Here is a 26,833-nt window from a genome sequence, read left to right as displayed (position 1 = left end):
ATAAACTCCATATTAATGCAAAATCTAAATTGGAAAGCCACTTTTCATGCAGTAAATTTAAACTGTAATTAAAATATATCCTGATGAAGGTTTTGTTTTGCAGCTGATAACTTTGGAAAATAAGGATCAGAACTGACAATCAAGTGAGATAATTGTTTTAAAATATACCATTACAATGTCGGATTTGGACAAACTATGGGTAGAATCATTTGCCAGGAATAAAATATGTACATACTATAAAACCAGGCCTTTAGTATGCTGCATCTCCCCCAAAGCACATTATATAAGCATTTTTTTTTGTTTTTGCACATATATTCATTAATTTGATCTTTATGATTATCACTGAAATGGGAAAAGCATATGTTTTCTTCATTTTCACTGAACTCCAGACAGGTTAAGTGAATTGAAACATGGAAAGACATCAAAAGGCAGAAGTTATGTTGTTCTACTACGCCAAACTGAATAACACTATCCAAACAGAAGGTAGAGTATTGGGTAAAAAGCCCTACCCATGAACAATAAACACATCATATTACTTAAGTGCGTCCACCATAGATGTGAACGAGAACAATGTGCAAAAACCACACAAGGAAAAAACACAGTAGGAAGTGTTTCATTCATTCCGCCTGTTGGATAGGATTCCATTAGACTGACTCTGCTAGCCATGTTCCCAGGGAAAGGGGTTAGCTTTCAAACACCTATACAATCTAGACGGATCATATGTTTGAGAATTTAAACGTTAAAAATCCTCTATAAATTTCCAAACTCACACACACACACACACACACACACACACACACAAAATGAAATGAAAATAAAGATCTACAAAAGCGAAAGCTATTCGGAGTCACATACCACGTAACGTTCCAGTCAAGCTAGCCTCGGTTCTAAGAGGAAGACGTTTATTTGCAGACAACGCTGGAGGAACACAGGGCAACTCCTCTTTCGGCAAAGCCAAATTCTCTCCCTGATTTGGAGAAACTACCTCACGAAGTCTCCTCGCTGGTATTTTAACCCTTCTTTTCTTTTCCGGGCTAAACTCAGCGCCTTTCATATTACGTGTAACAAAACTAGTCCCACAATTATGAATAGGAGAAGTTCTTCTGGGTCCATAAAACTTCGGAACAAAATTTTCACCACTTTGAGGACTTGGGCGGGGGGAGGGGAGGTAAGGAACGAGGGAGGAGTATGATAAAGGGGAATTTTAGGTGATTTCAAAACATGCAGTCATCAACCTTTAAATAAAACAATGCCTAAGATTATCCGCAGAGCTAGAAATTCCCATTTGGTATTTAATCCAGAATTAGAGACCACTGGAACATTATATTTACCCATTAATCCTACTCAGTCCATGAATGCACACGCCAATGAGTCGGAGAGTGAGGATGACAAGAGAATGGCCGCATGAGCAATAATAACCCTAACAATGCAGAGCACTTTCCAAGCAAAGAGCTGGCAGTGCAAGACCAAACAGATGCGGAGGCGGAGTTACGATCTATTGAGAAGCAGGAATCAAGCAAGTAAAACTGACAATGCTTTTTTTTTTTTTTAATCACCCATATATGAAGCTTAATAGCTTTCTTCGGCCGCAGAGTCTTACACACGCCTCCAGGTGCAACCTCGGACACCTAAATCCACCCCTCTTCGTCTCCCGGACGCTCGGCAACCCCGCAGCCGCACCTAAACCCTGACAACAGCTTCAGTTGCCCACGAGGCAACACCCACTTCCCTTTAAGCCGGCCCTTGAGACACAATACGCATGCGCGCCAAGAAAACTCTCATCCAAAACATCCAACCAAAAAGCTGAACGCCCTCCGGTGCACCTGCATCCCTCTCCGGGTGGAAACAAACTCCCAACGTAGAAGGTTTAAAACGTGCGAATTTGGTTTTATTTTTTTTTTAAGCAGTACATTGCCACCACAAGACTTAAACATTGAATAAAACCAGAGATTCTCATCGAAGGTTCGCACAGGTCCCGACCTAACCGGTAATACTATTTCTGTTGATTAGGGACTGTTTACAGAGTAGCTCCTGAAGACCGTTAGGGACAGGAAATTAAGTAAATTAGTTTGGCAGAACATCTCGACAGATTCGGGTGGTTGTTGGCGTGGAAGTCAGGAATAAAGAGCACTGACTGAGCATATAACTATAAAATTTAATCCATAGAGAATTTTAGAATCCATTGGAGATAGCGGCTATTCCTGCGGAGTGCCGAGCATTGTAACGAATGCGCGTCTCCCAGTCTAAGGGCTATTTGACATCGCCTCTCCCACGTGCTCTCTTCCATCCAGCGGCTGCGGCGCCCGCCCTGACCCAGACCTTCCGCCCCTAGGCTCGACTGGCAGCGCAGCCCCCCAGCCCCGCACTGGTGTCCGATGCGAGAGCCTGTGCTTAAGTATGGTCTCTTTTCTCTGCCTTTAGAGTCCCGGGTTCCCAGGCGGGGGGCAACAGGCTTCGCTCCGGAAAGGTGGGATCTTCGGAGGAGGCCGCCGCGTGTACGTGGCGCGGTGGGGGCTGGGGGGTCGCGGAGACCCGCAGCGCGTCCCCGGAGCCGGTGTGGGAGCTGCCCGGGGCCCGGCACACTAGGACGAGGGTCCGAATTGGAAGCTCTGAGCCACTCCCAAACCGGGTTTGGGGAGTCGGGGGCTTGTTTTGGAATAAGGAGTTAGATTGAAAAGCATCCACGCGGTGACCTTGAGCTGACAAGCGGGAGACCCTCTAACAAAAAAATCTCGGATGGAATACCGTGGCCCAGGCCCCCTTCTCTGGGTGGCTAATTTAGGAGGACGTACTATTTAGACGTTTCCCTTTACGCATTACTAAATATTTTTTAAAAGATGAAAGCAAAAATTATAATCTGCTGTAAAAGTTAAATAAGAGTGTCTTTATTTTTACATCTCATCTATCTCCTTTCATATAAAAAAAATCATAGAATAAAAGGGACTTTAAGGGCTCAGCTTTGGAGAACCTTTTAATTATTCTTGATATATTTCCATAATTAATCATTATTTTTTATATCAGTTAAATTTCTCTCTTCATTATTGGGCTCTTAGGTACCTGTTCACAATTTGTTTTATAATGTGGCAAATTAAAAGATATGACAATGTCAGAGACTTTGAAGATGACTTAACCCCCTTATATTCTAGGTGGAACTTAAATATGAAAGAAAAAGTGACCTTTCCTCTGTAGTCTCTAAGGTGTGAGCATAGGCATAGAAACTAATTTAAATGGTTTGAATAAATGATTTGATTTGGATCTTGGAAACCCCCTTCATATCAGACCTGGGGGTAAAACCCAAGTAGTCTTGCCCCCATCTAGTCCAATGTTCATAGGCTCATCCTTCAGGCCTGGAAGCCATGACCAGAAAGCAGTAATCTTTCAAAAGTATTTTTTGCTCTGATTAGTAGTAAGTTGAGTTGGGGTTGCCAGTTAATCAGTCATAACTCCTAAACCTTCCACAAATAATCTGAAGTAAAGGGACATGTAGCAGAGTCCTATTTTATATCGATCAGACAAGTTCAGATCAATTTGGACATCTGACCTATCAAAGACACTGATAGCCCTGAAACAAAAACATGGCTCACAAGATTTTCTCTCATTTCTTTTGCACTATTGTTAACATGTTTACTTATTTGCTTCCTCTTTCCCACTGTCATATATCCATACATACATACATAAATAGATACACTTTTTTTGCTGACTGGTTTGCAAGTAAGTTTCAAACATGACCTTTAACCCTAATTTCTTCAGCTTGTATAGCCTTAAGAACAATCTATTACATAGGCACAGTAAGATTATCACACTTAATAAGGTAACATACTCAGATTTCTCCAATTATCCCAAAAATCTCTTTATTTTTAACTCAGAAAAAAAAAATTTTTTAGTTCAAGGTCCAAAGTTCACACATTATTTAGTTGTCATGACTCTTTAGTCACTTAATCTAGAACAGCTTTCTACCTCTTTTCTTTATGACCAGCTTTTTAAAGAGACGTGTAGCTGTGTTACAGATTGTCCCACATTGTGGATTTTCCTAATTATTCCCTCATGATCAGACCTGGATCAAATATTTTTGGCAAGAATACTACATAGTTGATATTTTATCTTTATTGGCTATGATGGTGACTGCCAGATCTTTCCAATATAAAGGGACTGTTTTCCTTCAGTGATAAGTAACCTATGGATATACTTTGAGACCCTGGATATATCCTATTTCCCAATTACCTGTACACAGTAGTTTTATCATCCATTCTTGCCTGAATCACAAGATTACCAATTACCAGTACCAGTCATGCAGAGACTAGGGTCAGTTATGATCATGGGCAAGGACATTAGAAGAATCATTTATTGTAAACTAAGTTTGAACCAAATTAGAAATTTGCTTCCAGACCTGGTACAAATCTGCATAGGATTCCAAAAAAGAAATGGAGGGCATCCCCCCTATCACATCCTGGTTAGTTTGGTTGTTTTCAGAAATTTCTGGGAATTACTGTCCTTTTATGTTCACCTAAGCATACTACCTGGAAAGATTAGGAGGTTAAGTACTTGATACATGTAACACATATGCTAAGGAATTGTAACCTCAGAATAGATTGAGGAAACTCACTTATGGAAAACAGTTTAGCCAACAGAAGTTTAGATTTCATCAAACAGACTTAGAGCTTGAAGAGGCCTCAGCCATATTGTAATCCCCTCATTTTTCAGGTAAGACATCAAGCCTCATTGGAGATATTCAAGCAAAGATTGGACAACTAATTTTCCGGAACAAAAGGAAACTCATGCATCAGAAAAGGTTTGAATTAATGGCTGATAAGAACTCTCTTAAGTTCCCTGGTTTTATTATATATTTTGTCTGACACAAAAATAACTTAGCATTGTAATCATTCCCAAGACCTAAGCCAGAGATTCTAGAACTCTCTTATCCCTTTCTTCCCTCTCTAGGTTTCAGGGATCTAACCATAAGGTAACCTCTAATTGGATATTTGCTTCTGTAATAACAGTTGCTGTAATAGCTGAAAACTAGGACTAAATCACAGGGTAGCCACAATGCTTCTACCTGTTTTCAACATCAGGTGGTCTATGTGGCTGTTGGACTTTGTCGGTCAGCCTAATATAGTATTAAATAACTGCAAAATAGAATATCTTAAAACTTAGAAGACCCCAAACTAGCAAGTAAATATGAAAATCATTCACTCCTTTATCTCCAATATTTTTTAGGAACAAGTGCCTATAATTAAGTGCCTGTAATTACCATAAGCCTGATACTGGTGACTACAGAGAATATGGAGACTTAGCCAGGCTTGAGAAAACTGATTGTTAGCTCCTTGTTCAGTTTGTAGGTCTGGGAAGATAGTTGAGAAAATAAAATATATAATTGAAACTCTAGAAAAAAAGGAAACCATAATGTTAACATAGGAGTATTGGGTAGTAGAACTATTTCTCTTTTTTATTTTCCAAATTCTCAAGAAATAGTTTACTCATAATATGATAAACTCTATTTAAAGGAGGAGATACTGTATATTAAAAACTATACCAAGAAAATAATTTTTTTAGAGATTTTATTCATTTATTTGAGAGAGTGAGCGAGAAAGAGACCATGTGTGCGAGTGTAGGGGCAGAGGAAAAGGGTAAGAGAGAGAAGCTGAAGCAGACTCTGCTATCAGCACGGAGCCAGACACGGGGCTCAATACCATGACCCTAAGATCACAACCTGAACCAAAATCAAGAATCTGACACTCAAACTGACTGAGATACCCAGGTGCCCCCCAAAATAGTAATTTTGAAATAAAATTCATACCAAGAGCATTTGGGGCACTCCTCATCTATGTGTTGTCAAAGACTTCCAAATAACAACCATCATTTGTCACCGTGAGTTATATACTAAGGGGTAGGTGGGATAGAGTCAGCATAGTATTACCAGTCTCTGAAAGTTTTTTGTTTTGTTTTGTTTTTTTTAAAGGAATGAAGTAATTTTTTAAAAAATTTTATTTATTTATTCATGAGAGACACGGAGAGAGGCAGAGGCAGAGACATAGGCAGAGGGAGAAGCAGGCTCCATGCAGGGAGCCCGATGTGGGACTTGTTCCCGGGACTCCAGGATCACACCCTGAGCTGAATGAAGGCAGATGCTCAACCACTGAACTACTCAGGCATCCCACCAGTCTCTGAAACTTAACACAAAGATTTCATACCTTCTGCCCCTCTGGACTCCAGCTAAAAAGTGATTATATACAAATTTTAACCTGAAGAAATAAAAGGATAGGAATAGGAAAAAGAATGGGATTTTGACCTCACAATCTGTGAATGTGCAGATTTCTGTGGTTTTTATAAGTAAGAAAATCAGATTTGTTTTATTTTTGGTGTGAGGTATAGAAACACCAATGTCCTGAAGACAGTGAATGTACTATACAATTCAACAATTCAAAAGGCTAAAGAAGTTTTATAGATGAACTTCTGTCATTTGAGCTAGAGGCCTATTGTTTTGTAATGCATATTGTATTGTCTTTATATTTTTTTAAGTTCCCACAAAACAAGGGTTTCATGTAACACTTATTTTCACAAAAGTTATCTTACCAGTTCTTGGATCTTTTCAGGCTGTTGAGGGAAAAGCCAAAAGAACTCTAGTTCTGAGCATTTGCTAACCCTACACTGCACACTGAATCTTGTTCTTTGGCAGGGATTAGACAACCTTTTTTTATATTAATCTTATTATTTTGAGATTGTTATAGATTCACATGCAGTTGTAGGAAAAATGCAGATATCCCTTGTGCCCTGTACCCAGTTTTCCACGACAATAAGGTTACAAAACATCACACAGAATATCACAACATGGATACAGAACATTTCCATTACAGAACTCTCATTTCGCCTTTTTATAGTAATAATCACGCTTCCTACCTATATCCCCTCCTTAACTCGTGGCAATCACTAACACATTCTCTATTTCTTTAATTTTGTCATTTCATGAATGTTATATAAATCATATAGTATAGAACCTTTTGGAATTGGCTTTTCTCACTCAGCATAATTCTCTAGAGATTCATCCAGTTTTTATGGAACAGTAGCTCATTCCTTTATTCCTGAGTAGTATTCCATAGTACTGGTATACCAGTTTAACCATTCACCTACTAAAGAATATATGGGTTGTTTCCAGGTTTGACTGTTAAAAAATAAAGTTTCTGTATACATTCACATACAGGTTTTTGTGTGACCGTCAGTTTTCATTTCTCTGAGATAAATGACAAGGAATACAATTGCTGGGACATATGGTAGTTGCATGTTTAATTTTCTAAAATACTGCCAAACTATTTGTTGGAGTAGATAAACAATTTTACATTACCACTAGGAATATCTGAGTGATCCAGTTTTCCCACATACTCACCAGCATTTGGTGTTATTGCTATAAATTGGAAGAATTTTTATGTTTTACATTTAAATTCCTGATCCATTTTGAGATAATTTTTATGTAAGTCATATATAAATGAGAAATTTAGTTTGAGGTTAAACTTTTTCCTGTGGATGTACAATTAATTGTTCTAGTACCATTTGTTGAAAAGGCCATCCTTCATTTCATTGCTTTTGCCCTTTGACTAAAAATCAGTTGGACATATTTGTGTGACTCTAATTCTGGTTCTCTTGCCTGTTCCACTGATCTATGTGTCTGCTCCTCCACCCATAGCATACAATACTGATTACTGTAACTTTGTAAGAAGTCTTAAAATTAGGTAGACTGATTTCCCCATTTTATTATTCTTTTCTTGAATTTCTTTAGCTATTTTGCTTTCTAATAAAAATTTTAAAATAATCTTCTCTATATTTACAAAAAATCTTCCTGGGATTTTGATAGGAATTGCATTAAGCCTATATATGTTAATTTTGGGAAAATGGGTATCCTTTCTATGTTGAATTTCCCAATCCATGAACATAATGTATCTCCATTTATTTAGGTCTTTGATTTTTTTCATCAGCATTTCGTAGTTTTCAGCATACAAGTCCTGAACATGCTTTGTTAGATTTACCCCTCAGGTTTTTTTGAATGACCATTAATGGTATTGTACTTTTCATTGCGTGTTATCGTACTTTTCATTGCGTGCTCACTGTAAGTATCTAGAGACAGAATTGATTTTTTGCGTGCTTATCTTATATCCTATGACTGCTGAACTTACTAGTTCTAAGAGTTTCTTTTTAGATCCCTTGGGATTTTCGATGTTCACAATTACGTTACCTGCGAAGACAATTTTACTTTCTTCCTTTATACTCTGTAGGTCTTATTTTGTTTTCTTGCTTTGCTCTTCTGGGTAGAACTTCCAGCGGAATATTAAGACTGGTAAGAGGGATGCCTTGGTGCCTGAGTGGTTGAACATCTGCCTTCCACTCAGGGTGTGATCCCAGGGTCCTGGGATTGATTCCAGCATTGTGTTCTCTGCAGGGAGCCTGCTTATCCTTCTGCCTATGTCTCTGCCTCTCTCTGTGTGTCTCTCATGAATAAATAAATTAAAAATCTTTAAAAAAAAAAAAAAAAACGGTGGGACACCTGGGTGGCTCAGCAGTTAAGCGTCTGCCTTCGGCTTGGGGCATGATCCCAAGGTACCAGGATTGAGTCCCACATTGGGCTCCCTGCATGGAGCCTGCTTCTTCCTTTGCCTGCCTCTCTCTCTCTCTCTCTCTCTCTCTCTGTTTCTCATGAATAAATAAAATCTTAAAAAAAAAAAAAAAAAAAAAAAGACTAGGCAGCCCAGGTGGCTCAGCAGTTGGTGCCTGCCTTCAGCCCAGGGCATGATCCTGGGGACCCTGGATCGACTCCCACGTCGTGCTCCCTGCATGGAGCCTGCTTCTCCCTCTGCCTGTGTCTCTGCCTCTCTCTCTCTCTCTCTCTGTGTGTGTCTCATGAATAAATAAATAAAAATCTTAAAAATAAATAAATTTAAAAAAAACACTGGTAAGAGCAGATATCTTGCCTTGCCCACAACCTTAGAGGCAAATATTTAGTCTTTCATCATTAACTATGGTTTTTTATAGATGCTCATTATCAAGTTGAAGAAGTTCTCTTTTCCTTTTCAGTTTTTTTTAATAATGAATGAGTGTTGAATTTGTCAGATGCTGTTTCTACATCAATTGATATGATCTTATGATCTTTCTCCAAAGACTGAACGAGCCTTGCATCTCTGGAGAAAACTCCACTTATTCAAGGTGTATATAATTATTTTTATATATTGATTATATTTGCTACTGTCAAGGATTTTTAAGGCTATTTTATGAGGATATTTTTCTGTAATTTTCTTTTGTGTACTGTGGTTTTGATATCTAGATAATGCTAGATTCATGAATAAGTTGTTAGATTTCTATATACGGTATTTGTAGCGCAGGGTTAGTATTTGATGTCTGCAGGGTTTACAGTGATATATCCTATTTCATTACTTATACTGATAATGTGAGTTTTTCTTATTAGTCTTGGTAGAGGTTTGTCTGTTATAATCTTCTCAAAGAACCAGCTCCTTGTTTTATTGATTGTTGTACTTGTTTTCATTTTCATTAACTTCTGCTCTTTATTATTTCCTTCCTTCTAAATGCTTTGGGTTTATTGTGTTCTTTTTCTAGGTGCGTGAAGTGAAAGTTTAGTTTGTGGATTTGAGACCTTTACTTTCTTTGGTCTCTTGTATGAATTTAGTTGTCAATTTTCCTCTTGGCTCTGATTTAGCTGTGTCCCACAAATTTTGATGTGTTGTATTTTCAGTTTATTTAGTTCAGTGATTTTGTTTTTTTGAGACTTCTTCTTTGCCCCATGGATTATTTAGAAGTAGTTTATTTTCCAAATGTTTGGAGATTTTCCTGTTATCTTTCCATTGCTGATTTCCAGTCGGATTCTGCATGATTTCAATTATTTTAGATTTGCTGAGGCTAGTTTTGTAGCCTAGGATATAAATGGGCATTTAATAAAAATGTGTATTCTGTAGTGGGGAAAAACGTTGTGTAAATGTGGATTGTGTGTTGATGGTGGTGTTTTTCTACATCTTTGCAAATCTTCTGTCTAGCTCTGTTGGTTGTTAAGAGAGGAATATTTAGTACCCAACCGTATGTCTCTTTCTCCTTTCAGTTCTACTCTTGTGTATTTTGCAACTGTCTTGTTTGGTGCACACACATTTAGGATTGTTGTGTTTTCTTTTCTTGGTAGATTAATCCTTAATGTTCCTTTCTGTCTTGTAATTTCCTTTGGTCTGACATCTACTTTGATATTAATATATCCACTATTTTCTTTTGATTGATCTTTTTCTATCCTTTTATTTACAACCTGCCTGTATCATTATATTTGAAGTAAATTTCTTAGAGACAGGGCAGCCCCGGTGGCACAGCGGTTTAGTGCCGCCTGCAGCCCAGGGCATGATCCTGGAGACCCTGGATCGAGTCCCGCGTCAGGCTCTCTGCATGGAGCCTGCTTCTCTCTCTGCCTGTGTCTCTGCCTCTCTCTCTGCATCTCTATGAATAAATAAATAAAATCTTAAAAAAAAAATTTCTTAGAGACAGCATATAGTTGGTAATGTTTTTTAATCCATTCTACCAGTCCCTTTTATTTTATTTTTTTTTAATTTTTATTTATTTATGATAGTCACACAGAGAGAGAGAGAGAGGCAGAGACACAGGCAGAGGGAGAAGCAGGCTCCATGCACCGGGAGCCCGACGTGGGATTCGATCCCGGGCCAAAGGCAGGCGCTAAACCACTGTGCCACCCAGGGATCCCCTACCAGGGGGGATTATTGATTATTGAGACCATTTATATTGATTATTGAGACCATTTATATTTAATGTAATTGTTTATATTAGGGCCTAAATTTGTTCCTTTTTAATTTTCAGAATAGAAAAACAGAATAGTTTTTCTCTTTCTTGCCCTACTATGGATTACATGAATACATTTTAGAATTTCATTTTGATTTATATATAGCATTTTTTTTAAAGATTTTATTTATTTATTCATGAGAGACAGACATGCAGAGGGAAAAGCAGGCTTCATGCAAGGAACACAATGTGGGACTCGATCCTGGGACTTAGAGATCCTTATATATCCTTTATAGTGATTGCTCTGGGTACTACATGATATTTACATAGCTTATCACAGTCTAATGGTGTTGACACCAGCTTCACTGAAGTATAGAAACTTTACCTCCCTTTATCTTCATCATATTTATTAATATACACTTAAAACCACATTAGAGGGATCCCTGGGTGGCGCAGCGGTTTGGCGCCTGCCTTTGGCCCAGGGCGTGATCCTGGAGACCCGGGATCGAATCCCACATCGGGCTCCCGGTGCATGAAGCCTGCTTCTCCCTCTGCCTGTGTCTCTGCCTCTCTCTCTCTCTCCTCTCTATGTATTCTTATGAATAAATAAATAAAATCTTTTAAAAAAAGATAAAACCACATTTGACAGTTTATTTTTTAAGATTTTGAGAGTGTACTCACGAAAGAGAGCACAAGCAGTGAGGCGAGGGAGAGGGAGCAACAGACTCCTTGCTTTTAGGAGGGATGCATGGCTGGGTCCCAGGACCCCAGGATCATGACTGGGCTGAGGGTAGACGCTTAACTGACTTGAGTCACCCAGGTGCCCCTAATTAGCTTTATATTATAATTTTCATTTCAACTGTCAAACAGTTTAGGACACTCAAGAAGAGAAGGAAAGTGTTATACTTAGTCATATTTGTTATTACTGTATTTTTCCTCCTTCTTGATATTCCAGGTCTCCTATTATCATTTCCTTTCTGTTTAGAACTTTAATTCTTCTCTTAGTGTAGATTAGCTGGCAACAAATTCTGGTTTCTTTCATTTGAGAAAGTCTTGATTTTCCCTTCATTCCTGAAGCATATTTTTGCTAGATTCAGGTTCTGGGTTGACTAATTGTTTTCCCCTAGGTAAGATGTCACTTTTTCACTTGCTACTTTCAAAAAGTTTTGTCTTTAGTTTTAGATGTTTGGCTGTGCTTGATGTAGATTCCTTTGTGTTTATATGCCTTTGGCATTCACTCAGCTTCTCTTGGATCTATAAATTTATCTCTTTTGCCAAATTTGGGAAGTTTTCGGCCATGATTTCTTCTAGAACTTGTACAGCTCTGCTCTTTTCTCCTCATCTTCCAGGACTCTGTTGAAACAAATATTAGATCTTTTATTACCTTCATATGGGTTTCTGGCACTCTGTTCATTTTTTCCATTATATTTTTCTGTTAGATTAGTTAAGTCTATTTTCCATCTTCTAATTTGCTGATTTCGTGCTTGCTTCGACAGCACATATACTAATTAGCTGATTTCTTCCTCTGTCCCTCATTCTGCTGTTGATTGTTCTATCGGTTTATTTTGGTTATTTTATTTTTGACTTCTTAAAATTTCCATTTGGTTCTTCTAACATTTTGTTTATTTCAAGCATATTCATAATTGCTTATTGATGTATTTTTTGTAATAACCATTTTTAAATCTTTGATATTTCTGTCTTCTCAATGTCAGATATATATTGCCTTTTTTCATTCAGTTTGAGACTTTCTCAGTTCTTGGTATGATGATTTTTTTTAATGATTATTTACTTTTTATTGTAACCTGGACATTTTGCGTATTGTGTTGTGAGGCTCTAGATCTGTTTAAGAAGATCCCTTCTTTTCTAGGGATGCCTGGGTGACTCAGCGGTTGAGCATCTGTCTTCAGTTCAGGGCCTGATCTGAGGGTCTGGGGATCGAGTTCTACATCAGGCTTCCCACAAGGAGCCTGCTACTCCCTCTGCCTATGTCTCTTCCTCTCTCTCTGGGTCTCTCATGAATAAATAAAATCTTAAAAACAAAAACAAAAACCTTCTTTTCTAGTTGGCTCCTTTTGCCATTGCTCCATTAGCAAAAAGTAGGGGAGGGGGCCTGCTGCCTCATGACTACTAGATGTAGGCTAGAAGTCCAGGTAACTCACTCTGTCACTTAGGTATGTGGGGGGTCATGTGCTCCTCATTACTGCTGGGAAAGAGTAGGAGTTACAGCTCTCCAGTAGGTCTCCACTAGTATCACTCTGGCTGAGACAGACTGGAGTGCCTTATTACTACTCCCCACATGGTCTCCACTGACACACTGAGTATGTGAATTTACCATGGGACTATAATGTAGATCTTGAATCTCAAAGAGGCCACCTTTGATACCACCTAGACGGGAGGAAAAAGGGTACCTCCTTATTGCCAATTGAAGTAGAAGTCCAGGCTCCTCATGTTGTTTCCACTGACACTTGTTGAGGGTGCAGGAAGCCCTCATTAATGCTCAGTAAGGATTTAAAGTCCCTGCTTCCTAATCTTCCTTCTCTAAAGTGTGAGGATGAGAGTGCCTCATTACAGCTTAGTGAGGGTAGAAGTCTAGGCTCCTAACTTGGCTTATGTTGATGTGGCTGGATGGGGAATACAGGCCACAATGTTTTGTTTGCCTGGAGTACAATAGTTATTGTTTAAAAGTTTTCTATTTTATAGGCTTCCCCTTTCCTGGCCCTTTAGCTAGAGAGGGCCAGCTTTGGGGAGATGGGGAGTTTTGACTGTGCCCATTGGCATTTGCAGATTGCTGGCTTCTTCAGCTCCAACTCTGTGATATAGGAGACAAAAAAGAGGGAGAAAGAACTCCCCACTGTTTTGTTTCTTACGTCTCAAGGGCCCTGGCCAGTATATTTTCTTCTCTCCATCTTTAAGAGTCTTATGTTGGTTTTATATGTCAGATCCAGGGTTTTTAGTTGTACTTAGTTTGAGGAACAAGGAAAAACACATCTCTTGCACCATCTTTCCAGAAGCACAAGTCCTAAACTACATTGTATGATATAGAATATTCTGTCTCTGGTGCCTGAGTGGCTCAGTGGTTGAGCATCTGCCTTTGGCTCAGATAATAATCCCAGGGTCCTGGGCTTGATCCCACATCGGGCTCACCACAGAGAGCCTGCTTCTCCCTCTGCCTATGTCTCTGACTGGTTAGTGGTGTTTTAGAACAGCACAGCAATACCTGAAAAATTGTGACTTTCAGTTAACTGTTGGTATTTTTCAGGTAGTTTATGTGGTAAAAACCTCTGCAGTTGACCCTTGAACAACAACAGGTTTGAACTACACAGGTCGACTTAAATGCAGATTTATTTTAGTACTATTCTATTAATGTCTTTTCCTTATAATCTTTCTTTTTCTTTTTTTTTTTTTTTTTATTTATGATAGGCACACAGTGAGAGAGAGAGAGAGAGAGAGAGGCAGAGACACAGGCAGAGGGAGAAGCAGGCTCCACGCACCAGGAGCCCGACGTGGGATTCGATCCCGGGTCTCCAGGATCGCGCCCTGGGCCAAAGGCAGGCGCCAAACCGCTGCGCCACCCAGGGATCCCTTTCTTTTTTTTTTTTAAGAGAGAGAAAGCAGGCATGAGTTGGAGGCAGGGAGGTGCAGAGAGAAAGAGAATTTTTTTTTTTTTTTTTTTTTTTTTTTTTTTTTAAGAGGGAGAGAGACTCTTAAGCACTCCCTACTGAGCATAGAGCTTAACGGGCTTGATCCCATAGTCCATGAGATCATGACCTGAGCTGAAATTACAAGTCTGACACTTAACTGACTGAACCACCCAGGTGCCCCAAGTGGATGGTGTTTATTAATAATTAATAGAAATTTTGTATTTATATAGAGATAATAAAGGGATCATTATTACTACAAGTCAAAGTTACATTAGCAACCAGCGGTACTTGCAGGAAGACACCAGAGATCTCTTCGTTTTCCCTTAAAACTCTATTAGGAATGAGGCTTTAACAAGTAAACCTTGCAACATAATAGAGCAAGCTGTCTTAAAACTAGAGATTTAGATAGAGAGGGCCTTTGGGGGGCCCATAACCAGCAGTAAAAAAATCTAATTCTGTAAATTGTAGGTTTTTCATTAGAAGATTGTTGGGGGAGGGGGATATAATTAAAGACTCCATTAGAAATTTATAAAATAAGAGTAACAATTTCAAGTAAACTTTGTTCAGTTCTGTTCATAAACTGTTCTTGTTTTAATTATCTAACTCTTCAGCTAGCCTAAAAATATGTGTTCACAGACTGACAAACTTTTTCTTAATTTTTAAATCAGGTGACTAATAAACATACCAAAAGAATATGGCTGCACAAATGCCAGAATCTGATCAGATAAAACAGGTAAGGTAATACAATTAACAAAAAAGAATTTTACAAAAAATTTAAGGCACAACTTGGTGCAACCATGTCAGTCAGTGATCTCACAAAATAACTTCATATTTCATTTCCAAAAATGGATTCTAAATGATGTGAAACATACTTATTTTCCAGATAATTTGACAGATATCCAGGAATGAATAAATATTCAACTAGAAAACTGGACTGTATTTTGTAGATCATACCATATGGGTCATATTATGCCCATTTAAGTTTTGACTTCAAGTATTACAGGGTATTTTCCCCAAATACAGATCATCAGTAATTAAGTTTCAAAACTTTTTTTTTTAACCAAACATTAAAGAATGTTCTGATTTTTCATAGTTCAAGGAATTTCTTGGAACCTACAATAAACTTACCGAAACGTGCTTTTTGGATTGCGTTAAAGACTTCACAACAAGAGAAGTCAAACCTGAAGAGGTACGAAAAGTGCTGCCCACTAAAAATTCTCTAAGCTTGTCACAAACAATAGAAGTAGGATGCCTCTAACCATTTTGCTTGTTCCTAGTTATTTCAGAAATTTGGGCTACCTAATATATAACATTGCTCAGAGGAACTAAAGCATGGGTCCTGACCCATGGGCATTGAATTTAATGATCCCAAATATAATGTGACACTCATACTGTAACATGGCAGTTTTCTTTCTTTCTTACTCTCTCTTTCTTTCTTTTAGTTAAGATACCTAAGGATTGCTGAATTATTGTTCCATAGCAAAACTTCTTACTAATTAGCTTTCAGTCAAGATAGCCTGGCTTGAGAAACTTGATAATGGCTTTTCTATCTGACCCTGAGAACTCAGGTTAATTCTGGAAAAAGCAGAGCTTGAATATGGTGGCTGATCTTGCATAGGTGGACTCTGAAAACTCAATCCTATGCAAAATTTTAACTTTTAATATCCTCATCAAAACATTTATATGTTGGCCAAAACTTTGGCCAAGTTTGTTGACACAAACTTCCTCCAGTGTAAGATGTTGACCAATATCCATGCCAAGAACACATAATCAGTAATCAGCAAGTCCTTGTTAAATAATGACAAAGCTTGAAAAATGCCAAGCATAACATTCTTTTTGTTAAAAAGAGATGTTGAAATTTAATAATGTTAGGAATGGAGTTTCTAAAAAGGAACAAACTTACTACTGGGCCTACGTTTTAACAGTCAGAATGAGAAATGAAAAAGGCAGGGACATATCATTGTTTTTGTTTTAGTGCTACAAACTGGTAGGCATTCAGTATATGTTAATTTTTGTAACTGGATAAAACTATTAGCAATTGAAAGCTGTGGTCACTCACTAGTCGTTTTAGTTCTCATATATTCAAAGAAAAAAGCACCCATGGCTGTTCATTTAGAATATGTGTACTTTTTAAAAACTAATAATTCTATCTTTCCTATTGGATCTTTTCTTATTTCTAGACCACCTGTTCAGAACATTGCTTACAGAAATATTTAAAAATGACACAAAGAATATCCATGAGATTTCAGGAATATCATATTCAGCAGAATGAAGCCCTGGCAGCCAAAGCAGGACTTCTTGGCCAGCCACGATAGAGAAGTCCTGATGGATGGACTTTTGATGAAAGATTGCCAGCAGCTGTTGTGATAGAAATGATTCATCTGCTAGAATCCCCGGAAAGCAGTAGCCACCATGTTAAACTGTCTGTCATGACTGTGGCAAATGGAAACAACTGGAGAAACAAAATTGCTATTTATGGAGAATAATCAAAATAGAAGGTCTTATTGTTCAATGAAAATAATAAGATGCAACATTTGTTGAGGCCTTAAGATTCAGCAGCTTGGTAACTTCATTAGAAAAATAAACCATTGTTTCTTCAATTGTGACTGTTAATTTTAAAGCAAAATATGTGTTCAATCATGTATGAGATCAAAAAAAATTTTTATTACTAAAAGTAAAATAAATGGAAATATCACTGAGCAGTTGTTTATACTATATATAGTACCATAGTATTCTGACTGGACTGTGGATACGTTGAAATGTTTTTCAATCACGATCATCCTCCAAGTATTCCTGTTCATTCATGTCTGCCTCAAATTGCTGGTAAATACATAAAATAGTTACTTGCTAATCATTTCAACCCACTATCCTTTCTTGCCTCCCTTCTTGTGTTAGGGTGGATATTATACATTCATATTCTAGCCATATTTTGATATGTCTATAGTAAACATCCCACCTGAGACTACCTTGGGAATGTGTAAGAATTGACTGTTACGCTCTAGTAGAGACTGTGTTTTGTGTTTTGTTCAAAAGCTGAGTCCAACATGAATGATTCTGAATCATTCCAACATTATACAGTGTATTCTCAGCCATGACATGTGATCAGTGCAATAAAAAGTGAACCGAAGTTAAAGGAGTGTTTTATGGCTAAATGAATCCTAAAACAAATACAAGCATCTGCAGGAAATTCTAGTTGATGCATAAATATACCAAGCAATTTGGCTGTTAAATGACTAATACCTACTAGTAAATTGGCTTATGAGTGGATTTCATTTGGTACCAATCTAAACTTGCACTTAAGAGAACACTAATTACAATTCTTCTATACATTTCTTTTTATATATATATATATATATATATATATATAATTTTTTTAAAGATTTTATTTATTTATTCATGAGAGACACACAGAGAGGGAGGCAGAGACACAGGCAAAGGGAGCAGCAGGCTCCATGCAGGGAGCCTGACGTGGGACTCGATGCTGGGTCCCCAGGATCACGCCCTGGGCTGAAGGTGGCACTACACCTCTGAGCCACCCGGGCTGCCCATCTCCTATACATTTCTAATACCAAAGTGATTTCTATGTATTGTCACATTTGAAGCCAAAAGTATTATTCTACTTTGATAATTTATGGCTTTCTGTATTCTAATTTTTTAAGCTATTGCATCATTTAACTAACAATACCATTTAACATACAGGCCTTTGTTGACATTGCAGTCAGTAATGGTTAGGTCTTTGAAAGTACAAAGACAAAATATTAACAGTGCTACTTTTAAAGTTGAAATGTTGGAACATCTATAAGATTCAACAAAATATACAATTCACTGTAGTTAAAGGAACATGAAAAAATAGGCTTGTTTCATCATAAGGCAAGAAAAGCAACCAAAAATTCAGAAATTGTACTCATTTAAAGTTCCCATCCACACAGACTTTCCTTTTTTTATGTAATCAGGCCTAACATGTTATTTACTGTGTTCATATAGCAAAGATAATTAAGTATGTGCTCACCTGGCAAATAAGGGGAATTTTGCGCAACAGCATCTCAAATACCTGAGGAGGGAGTGTGTGTTTGAAAACCTTCAGAAGTTCCTGTGGTTGTCGACACACTAAAAGGGCATTGCTGAGATGTTCAACTCCCAATCGATGTTCTCCTGAAACAGATTGATAAGGTTTAAAGCAAAATTTTAACGTTCTTCAAAATAGTCTACAAACTACCAAGAAAGCAACAACTATTAAAATGAAAAAAGGGATGCCTGGGTGGCTCAGTGGTTGAGTGTCTGCTTTTCGCTCAGGGGTGATCTGGGAGTCCCGGGATTGAATCCCACATGGGGCTCCCTGCAAGGAGCCTGCTTTTCCCTCTGCCTGTGTCTCTGCCTCTCTGTGTCTCTCATGAATAAATAATCAAAAAAATGAAAAAAAGAAAGCATATCAAACTATGGACTACTTAAACAAGTCTTAAAAACAGTAAAGACAAAATTAGGAAAATGTTGAGCTGCCCATTAGACTCACTGTGATCAAAAATACACTCTTGCTTTAGAAATGCTCACATTCCGCAACGTGGGTTTGCAACAGGGGGATACTGAGTATTTTTTAAAGATTGTCTTCTGCTGTTACTGAAAAGGGATAGGTTATCCTTAACTCTACATGTGTGATTGATGAAATATAAAGGAAACACCTAATGTTCTGGCTAAATGAGACTTTTAGGGTTTTGTTTTTATTTTATTTTTTTTTAAGATTTTATTAAATCTTAATAAATCATTCCAGAAAACTAAGGCAAAGATCAGTAAAATGACTTAAAGTTTCAAAATTAGTGCCAAATTAGTAACTGCATCTAATTTTCTGAACCTTGAGACCACAATATGCTGTCTCTCTTAAGGAGTTACATAATTTCCCACATATATAGAAAAGTGCATGACGGACAAAATAATGCTTCCCGGATTCGTATTATATTTAAACTGAAAAGCCATCAGAAGGACATGACCTAACTTAAGACACACAAAGCAAACCTTGCCTATATTAATAAGTTTTAAGAGTTAAGGTCTTGTGTCTAGCCATCTAATTTTACATTTTCAACTTAAATTATCTTTTTTTTTTTAAGATTTTATTTATTTATTCATGAGAGACACAGAGAGAGAGAGGCAGAGACACAGGCAGAGAGAAAAGCAGGCTCTATGCAGGGAGTCTGACATGGGACTCGATCCCAGGTCTCCAGGATCAGGCCCTGAGCAGAAGGCGGCGCTAAACCGCTGAGCCACCCGGGCTGCCCCTCAACTTAAATTATCATTGCCAGGTATCTAGTAAATTTTCATAGACATATAAAGAAGGTATTTCTTAGATGAAATACTGTACTAGTATTTCACTAAAAGGTCTAGTTTATTAAAGACTCATTTGTTTTAGAGAGAGGGAGCAAAGGTTGGGGAGTAGGGGCAGAGGGAGAGAATCAAGCAGACTCTGAGTGAGGAGCCCAATATGGAGCTTCTCCCCACCCTGAGACCATGACCCGAGCTGAAACTAAGATTCAGATACTCAAACAACTGAGCCACCCAGGTACCCTTAAAGGTTTATTTTAAATTAATAAAAGTATAGCTTTATGGAGATGACACATTAGGTCAAAATACTTTGATCATATTAAGCCTTTTAAAGAAAAAAAAAAAGGTAAAATAGTGCCTCCTCTCAAGTTGACACAGCTGATGTGACAAAAACAATTACCAGTTTGATCAAGTAAGCCAACCAACCAAAAGACTGAATCAATTCAGCTAATCAGAAATTTCAATCAAAATTATTGGCTTTATCGTCTTATATAGACATAACCACAATTGAGATGGCTCTAGGAATATCCTCCTTGACAGCAAGGTAATGAAAATGGGGGATAGTGACAGGGGGTGGAGAAAACTGAAAGGATTACAGAAAACTCGGTGAGAAATTATTGCATTAGAACTTTGGTTCTCAGTGTATTGTAATAACCTAGAGAGTTTGAAAAAAAATACTGACACCTGGGTCCCACCCCAGAGATTCTGATTTCATTGGTCTGGAGTTTGGTGTGGATTTCAATAAGCAAGCAAGATGAGAACTCCATTAGAAGTAAAATATGGACATAAAACCCTTAGAGAGGGATCCCTGGGTGGCGCAACAGTTTGGTGCCTGCCTTTGGCCCAGGGCTCGATCCTGGAGACCCGGGATCGAATCCCATGTCGGGTTCCCGGAGCCTGCTTCTCCCTCTGCCTGTGTCTCTGCCTCTCTCTCTCTCTCTCTCTCTCTCTCTCTCTGACTATCATAAATAAATAAAAATAAAAAAAAAACCCTTAGAGAACTAACTAATCAATTTAAGGTTTCACAGAAATAATGTTATCACCCTTAAGAGGGAAAATTTTAAAACCATATTTCCAATTTTTAATCATCTCAGTATTTGTAACATCTTCACCTCTGTTAAACTGAACTATTACAAGAAAGCTTTTAAACATTAAGAATATGTCATAATTTTTTTATTTATAATTCCCACCTTTCTCTCCATATTTATATCATCCCAATTCAAAAAATGTTAAAGCAGAAAGGGTTTATCTATTTTACTTGCCCCTGTGTCCCAGCAGTATCCACATTTAGGAATTAATCTAGATTCTGTGAGGACCCTAGTTGTTGTTGTTTTTAATTTTATTTAGAGAGAGTGTGCATGCAAACACAAGCAGGGGGTGGGGCAGAGGGAGGAGGAGGTAAGAAGAAGGAGGAGAGAGAGAATCTGAAGCAGACTCCATACTGAGCGCAGAGCCCTATTGTGGGTAGAGCTCTAGATGCTGAGATCATGACCTGAGTAGAAACCAAGAGTCAAATGCTCAACTGACTGAAGCTACCCAGGCGCCCTGTGAGTCCCCTAGTTTCTATAATTTGAGGGAGGGGACCCTTTTGTTTTTAAGATTTTATTTTTTTTAAGTAACCTCTACCCCCAACATGGGCTCAAACTTACAACCCAGAAATAGGGAGTCACATGCTCTACTGACCAAGCCAGCCAGGCACCTGGAGAGCCCTTTTAAGAAAGACAATATAAAATTATGAATAAAAAATTAGGACTCTTCCCAGAACCCATTCTGCTCAGTGGTTAAGCATCTGCCTTCAGCTCAGGATGTGATTCTGGAGTGTGGGGACTGAGTCCTGCATCAGGCTCCCTAAAGGGCGCCTGCTTCTCCCTCTGCCTATGTCTTTGCCTCTCTCTGGGTCTCTCATAAATAAATAAAATCTTAAAAAAAAAAAAAAGTGGGGGGCGGGTAATCCCTGGGTGGCTCAGAGGTTTGGCGCCTGCCTTTGGCCCAGGGCGCGATCCTGGAGTCCCAGGATCAAGTCCCACGTCGGGCTCCCTGCATGGAGCCTGCTTCTCCCTCTGCCTGTGTCTCTGCCTCTCTCTCTCTATGTCTATCATGAATGAATGAATGAATGAATGAATGAATGAATGAATGAATGAATAAATAAATAAATCTTTAAAAAAAAAAAAAAGCCTGTGTAAATGAAGGTCCTTAAAGCTTATGCTTTACTACCTTGGTTAAAGTCACTTCTGTTTATATCATTTAAGTCAGTTCTACCATTTATTTTACCATTAATATTTAAGATATTTTGTCCATTTAAAAACTTTCTAAAAGATTAGTATTGAATAAAATACTAAAACTCCAAATTACAATGATTAATGTGCTATGACTGAATATCTTTTTCATTTCTCAAAACCTTTATCATATGTTTTAAGCCACTGAATTAACATAAAAATCTTGGGTATTGAGTCATCCAGGATCCTGACTTTGTTTTCATAAATTCTGGAGCATGCTACCTCTTAATACAGGGTGAAAAAACAAAATCTTTTCAAAAAAGACAAAAGAGCAGCTACAGGCACTGTGAAGAGAGGAAATTTACAACACTTGGAAAAAAAAAAAAGGATACATAAAGGGGTATAAGCAACATCATTCATCTCTTACATAAGATTATAGACTGAAAAAAAAAAAAAAAGAAAAAGATTATATAGCCTGAAAACAATTCTTTTCCTTTCCAGGGCTTAACACCAGAACAAAGACACAATTACTACATACAGCATTTACAAATACTTAAATTACCTACCATCATTTTATGTAATGATGTTGTGATGCATTGTGGATAAAGGGGTGGGGATAAATTATAATTCAATATATAGTTCATGGTGAGTCCAAGGTAGCCCCTACATACATCACTACATTAGACACAATACAAGAATGGGCATTTATAATTTCACCATCAAAAATAAGTAATTGTTGTGTTAAGAATACTTATAAGAATGCAGGAAAAGGGGATCCCTGGGTGGCGCAGCGGTTTGGCGCCTGCCTTTGGCCCAGGGCGCGATCCTGGAGACCCGGGATCGAATCCCACGTCGGGCTCCCGGTGCATGGAGCCTGCTTCTCCCTCTGCCTGTGTCTCTGCCTCTCTCTCTCTCTCTCTCTCTCTATGTGACTATCATAAATAAATAAAATTTAAAAAAAAAAAGAATGCAGGAAAAGCTTTATGAAACAGTTCAAATTTTTTAGGTTTTAATTCATAAAACATTTAGTCATTTGGAGCATTCATTTACTTAGAATTTTACCTGACAATAAACGAAGAGTGACTATATTTGGTTTTGCTTCTCCATCTGCCCATTTCCAATGTATAATAAGCCCGAATGCTATGTATAATATGATGGAAATAGGGGTGCCTGGGTGGCTCAGTTGGTTAAGTGTCTGCCTTCAGCTCAGGTCATGATCCCAGATTTCTGGGATCAAGCTGCATATTGGACTGTTCCCCTGCTTATTCTCTCTCAAATAAGATCTTTAAAATAAAATAAAATAATATACATGGTGGAGATGAACAGTGTGATCAAGTGAAAATCACTTTAAAGCTAGTTGGTTAACACATCTAGCTAGTTTTTCTTTTCCTTTGAGAGAAAAAGATAGTGGAGGTCAGTAGGGGGAGAGGGAGAGAGAATTAAGCAGGCTCCACACTCAGCTCAGAGGCCTGACAGGGAGCTTGATCTCAGAACCCTGAAATCATGACCTGAGTTGAAATCAAGAGTCAGGAGGCTTAACTGACTGGGCCACCCACGTGCCCACCCACGTGCCCCAAGTTTTTTGACATATAACTACCAAATATATTTTGAACATATATTATCATAAGTAACTGCTTACAAAAAAATGTTTACATTTTTACCTCTGGATAACCAAAGTTCTCCCATTTGTACCTCTTGCAGAAAAAGTTCTTGCAATTTTTCATTCTTTGCTGGATCCCACAACTAAAAGATTCATAAAATATTAACAATGAGTAATGAATGTAAGGTATAGGCTTAGTGATCAAAATTATCTAATTTTTATTTAAAAGGCATGTCTTGAACGTCATCTAAATCCAAAGTCTGATAAACACAGTTCTTTATAATATTTAAAATAACTTAAGATGGAATTACATTTTCAAAAAAAAAAAAAAAAAGATGGAATTACATTTTCAGGTAATTAAAAATCCATGGCAGGGATCCCTGGGTGGCTCAGCGGTTTGGTGCCTGCCTTTGGCTCAGGGAGTGATCCTGGAGACCCGGGATCGAGTCCCACGTCCCGCTCCTTGCATGTAGCCTGCTTCTCCCTCTGCCTGTGTCTCTGCCCCCCCCCTCTCTCTCTGTGTCTCTCATGAATTAATAAAGTCTTTAAAAAAATCCATGGCATATTGAAATTAGGTTGAGATGCTTGTAGTAACTCTCATTTACATTTTAACCAGCTTCTTAAATACACATAGCAGAAATCCTACTGTAATTAACTGCAACAAACGTGACTTTGTAGGTTGCAAAATCGTTTTTCTTGCCTAAGGGTATTAAGGCTGTTTGTTGATTTGGCAAAGGGCATGCACGGCCAGGAGTTGGCAGGACAGTTGGTGGTGTTCTGAAGTACCCTACAGCTTGCTTCAGCCTGGTTCGGGAAGGTGACCAGAGTCACAGGATAGCATCATTATTGGTACCATGACCAGGCTGGTCTTGAAAGGTACGTAGAGTGGACAATCCTTGACCCAAAATGTCAACTCCCCTGTCAGTCACTTCAGCTCAGTCTGTTATAGCTGGAGCGTTTTTGTGTTTTCTGTTTGCTGTCCACAAGAATTGTCTTTTTAAAATGGGATGAGTTGGGAAGCCTGGGTGGCTCAGTGGTTGAGCCGCTGCCTTCGGCCCAGGTCGTGATCCCGGGGGTCCCGGGAGCCCTGCAGGGAGCCTGCTTCTCCCCCTGCCGAGGTCTCTGCCTCTCTCCGTGTGTCTTTCATAAATAAATATTATTATTATTATTATCATTATTATTATTATTATTACTATTATCTATGAAAGACACAGAGACCTCGGCAGAGGGAGAAGCAGGCTCCCTGCGGGGACCTCGATGCCAGACTCCAACCCATGACCCTAGGATCATGACCTGAGCCAAAGGCAGACGCTCAACCACTGAGCCACCCGGGCGTCCCAATAAATAAATACCTCTTAAAAATACAAATAGTAAAACGGAATATGTCTTTTTATAAGCCCCAAGCGGTGGTTCCTTCCTTCCCTCCTTCCTTCCTCTCCCGCCGTAAGCTAAGCGCGCAGTGAAGGCCGCCGCTCGGCGCGGTGGGAGATGCCTGCGGCCCAGCCCGGAGCCCCGACGCCCGCAGGCCCCGCGCCGCCCGGGCCGCCGTTCCCCGGTTACTCACGATCCCGCCGCCTCGGCGCCCCCAAGCACCGCACCTGGGCGCCCCGTGCCTCCGCCGGCCGCCGCTGGGCTGCTCTCTCTGCAAACACAAGGCGGCACGTGCTGCCCGGAGCCTCCCGACGCCCGCGGGCCGCCCGCCGCCCTCCCGGCCGCGCAGCCGCACTCACTGGCCCGCAGGCGGCGCCTGAGCGCGGGGTCGCCGCGCCGCTTCCGGTCCGAGTGAACGCAGTAGGCGAGGAAAGCGACGGCGCCGCAGGCCGCCAGGGCCGCCAGGAGGCCGAGGACGGCGCGGACGCGGGGCATCCGGCCGCGGGCGTCCGACGGCCGAGCGTTGGGCGCGGGCGGGCGGGCGAGCGCGGGGAGCCGGGCGGCCGGCAGGGGGCGCCGTGTCCCGCGGCGGGCGGCGGGCGGCGGGCGGCGGGCGGCGCGAGGAGGAGGCCGAGGGTCGGAGACGGCGTGCGAGGTCCCGGCCAGGTCTGCCGCACGCCAGATCCCGAGCCCCCGACCCAGACGCGCTCTTGTCCCTGTGCCCACGACACGCCCCGAGGCGCATCACGGCGCGGCAGGAATGCGGTGAAGCGGCAGCTGGATCCTCCCTAAGCCCCTGTCCCCTCTCCTGCAAACGAAGCGGACTCCTCACTTCATCTTCTCCTAGCTCGCAGCCCCGCGCCCTGAGCATCGCTAGCCCGCGCTCCCCCACCCGGTCAGCCTGGTCCCCTGAAAAGAACACAGGCACCCAAAGTCCCCAACCACCTTAGCTCAATAGCGGGAGGAAAGAGGAGTTTGAAAGCAATCGTATTAGCCCGGGACGGGGTGGGGGTCGGGGTGACAGTGGATCTGCAGGCCTGAGCCTCGCAGCCAAAAGTCCCAAAGCAAAATCAACTGAGACGCACGATGCTTAACCAGTCTAGGTGCGTTTCTTTCTAATATTTGCTTTATTCAGACAGCAGGAACAACGGAAGTAAGACTGACCCCAAATACAGAGTTTGGGTTTTTCTACTAAGTCACAGAGAAGGCCTAACTAAGCTAGGTAAGGACCTAAAGGAACTACATATTTTTGTTGTTGTTGTTGTTAGGCTATTCAACTGGTCTTTATGATGTACGGATATTACCGGTGTGTGCTAGCCAGGTGCTCATTACTGCTTGTTGCTGTCAGGGCCCAGAAGCAGCCCAGGGCCTTACAATTTGAGAGTTAACAGGTGTTAAGTTACATATAATGGTTTTCTTGAGTACTCTTGTGTTCCTTCCACAGTCTTCTGTTTGGGAGCTTGGTCTAGTGTCAAAACCCACTTGTAATCATGAACACAAGAGAGGAGGGCATCAGCCTCCAGGGTTACTGGTGATCTGGGAGTGGTTTTTGATTTGGATCTTCGTAAGGGGTTTAGCCCAGTTCCAAATGATCTTTTTCTAGGCTGGCTGCTCTTACCTTCTGATAAAACCACTCTGCCACTCCCCCGTCCCTTCCTATCCTTCACTTCCACTGAGCTCATAATTAATCCCTGAGGTACATGGAAAAGATTGGGGCCAGGATAACTGTGGAAATTGCCGGGTGTTTAAGGACACAGTAAACAGCGACATACAAAGGTAAGAGAATCATTATAGCAATTAGAAAATAAACAGATGATTGTAGTTGAAATTATCACAGAGACCATGCGGGGAAAATAATTGAAACATTCTCAAGCAAATTTCTATGGTAAAGGTAGGTTTTTCTTCTCAAATGTATAGACATCATTCTT

At 39.8% G+C, this 26,833-nt stretch overlaps 3 protein-coding genes across 14 annotated transcripts in view; 1 reads left to right on the top strand and 2 right to left on the bottom strand.

The window, feature by feature from the left end:
- Nucleotides 1–1,721, bottom strand: part of KIAA0586 (protein TALPID3) — a 108,977-nt gene extending 107,256 nt beyond the window's left edge. For 3 of the 7 annotated variants that reach the window (XR_005363318.1, XR_005363319.1, XM_038544828.1), the window contains exon 1: nucleotides 856–1,720. Coding sequence is in view for 3 of the 7 variants with exons in the window: in XM_038544828.1 (XP_038400756.1) it covers nucleotides 856–1,054 (199 nt within the window). In the remaining 4 variants the exon portion in view is untranslated. Of the gene's footprint in view, nucleotides 1–855 lie in introns of all 7 variants that reach the window. The other 4 variants (XR_005363320.1, XM_038544829.1, XM_038544830.1 and 1 more) reach the window with 4 other exon arrangements.
- Nucleotides 884–17,535, top strand: TIMM9 (translocase of inner mitochondrial membrane 9). Of its 6 annotated transcripts, none has more exons than XM_038544839.1 (6): nucleotides 2,240–2,395; nucleotides 4,702–4,789; nucleotides 9,142–9,186; nucleotides 15,077–15,141; nucleotides 15,502–15,597; nucleotides 16,589–17,535. In XM_038544839.1, exons 4-6 carry the CDS (start codon nucleotides 15,103–15,105, stop codon nucleotides 16,721–16,723), a joined length of 270 nt encoding a protein of 89 aa, XP_038400767.1. In that variant the 5' UTR covers nucleotides 2,240–2,395; nucleotides 4,702–4,789; nucleotides 9,142–9,186; nucleotides 15,077–15,102; the 3' UTR covers nucleotides 16,724–17,535. The 6 variants fall into 6 exon arrangements, with proteins under 6 accessions (XP_038400766.1, XP_038400765.1, XP_038400767.1 ...); XM_038544840.1 differs by having other exon boundaries at nucleotides 2,315–2,467; XM_038544838.1 differs by lacking the exons at nucleotides 2,240–2,395; nucleotides 9,142–9,186 and adding an exon at nucleotides 884–1,005.
- Nucleotides 17,033–25,400, bottom strand: TOMM20L (translocase of outer mitochondrial membrane 20 like). Its single transcript, XM_038544834.1, has 5 exons — nucleotides 25,265–25,400; nucleotides 25,133–25,176; nucleotides 23,596–23,677; nucleotides 18,418–18,560; nucleotides 17,033–17,228 (listed from the first exon to the last, which is right to left on the bottom strand). The coding sequence occupies exons 1-5, from the start codon at nucleotides 25,398–25,400 to the stop codon at nucleotides 17,175–17,177; spliced, it is 459 nt and encodes a 152-aa protein (XP_038400762.1). The 3' UTR covers nucleotides 17,033–17,174.
- Between the last annotated feature and the right edge of the window lie 1,433 nt (nucleotides 25,401–26,833).

This window comes from Canis lupus, chromosome 8 (genome assembly GCF_011100685.1).
Source record: "Canis lupus familiaris isolate Mischka breed German Shepherd chromosome 8, alternate assembly UU_Cfam_GSD_1.0, whole genome shotgun sequence".
NCBI lineage: Eukaryota > Metazoa > Chordata > Mammalia > Carnivora > Canidae > Canis > Canis lupus.
Note: the sequence above shows the minus strand (reverse complement) of the source record. Positions and strands in the feature narration are given on the sequence as shown.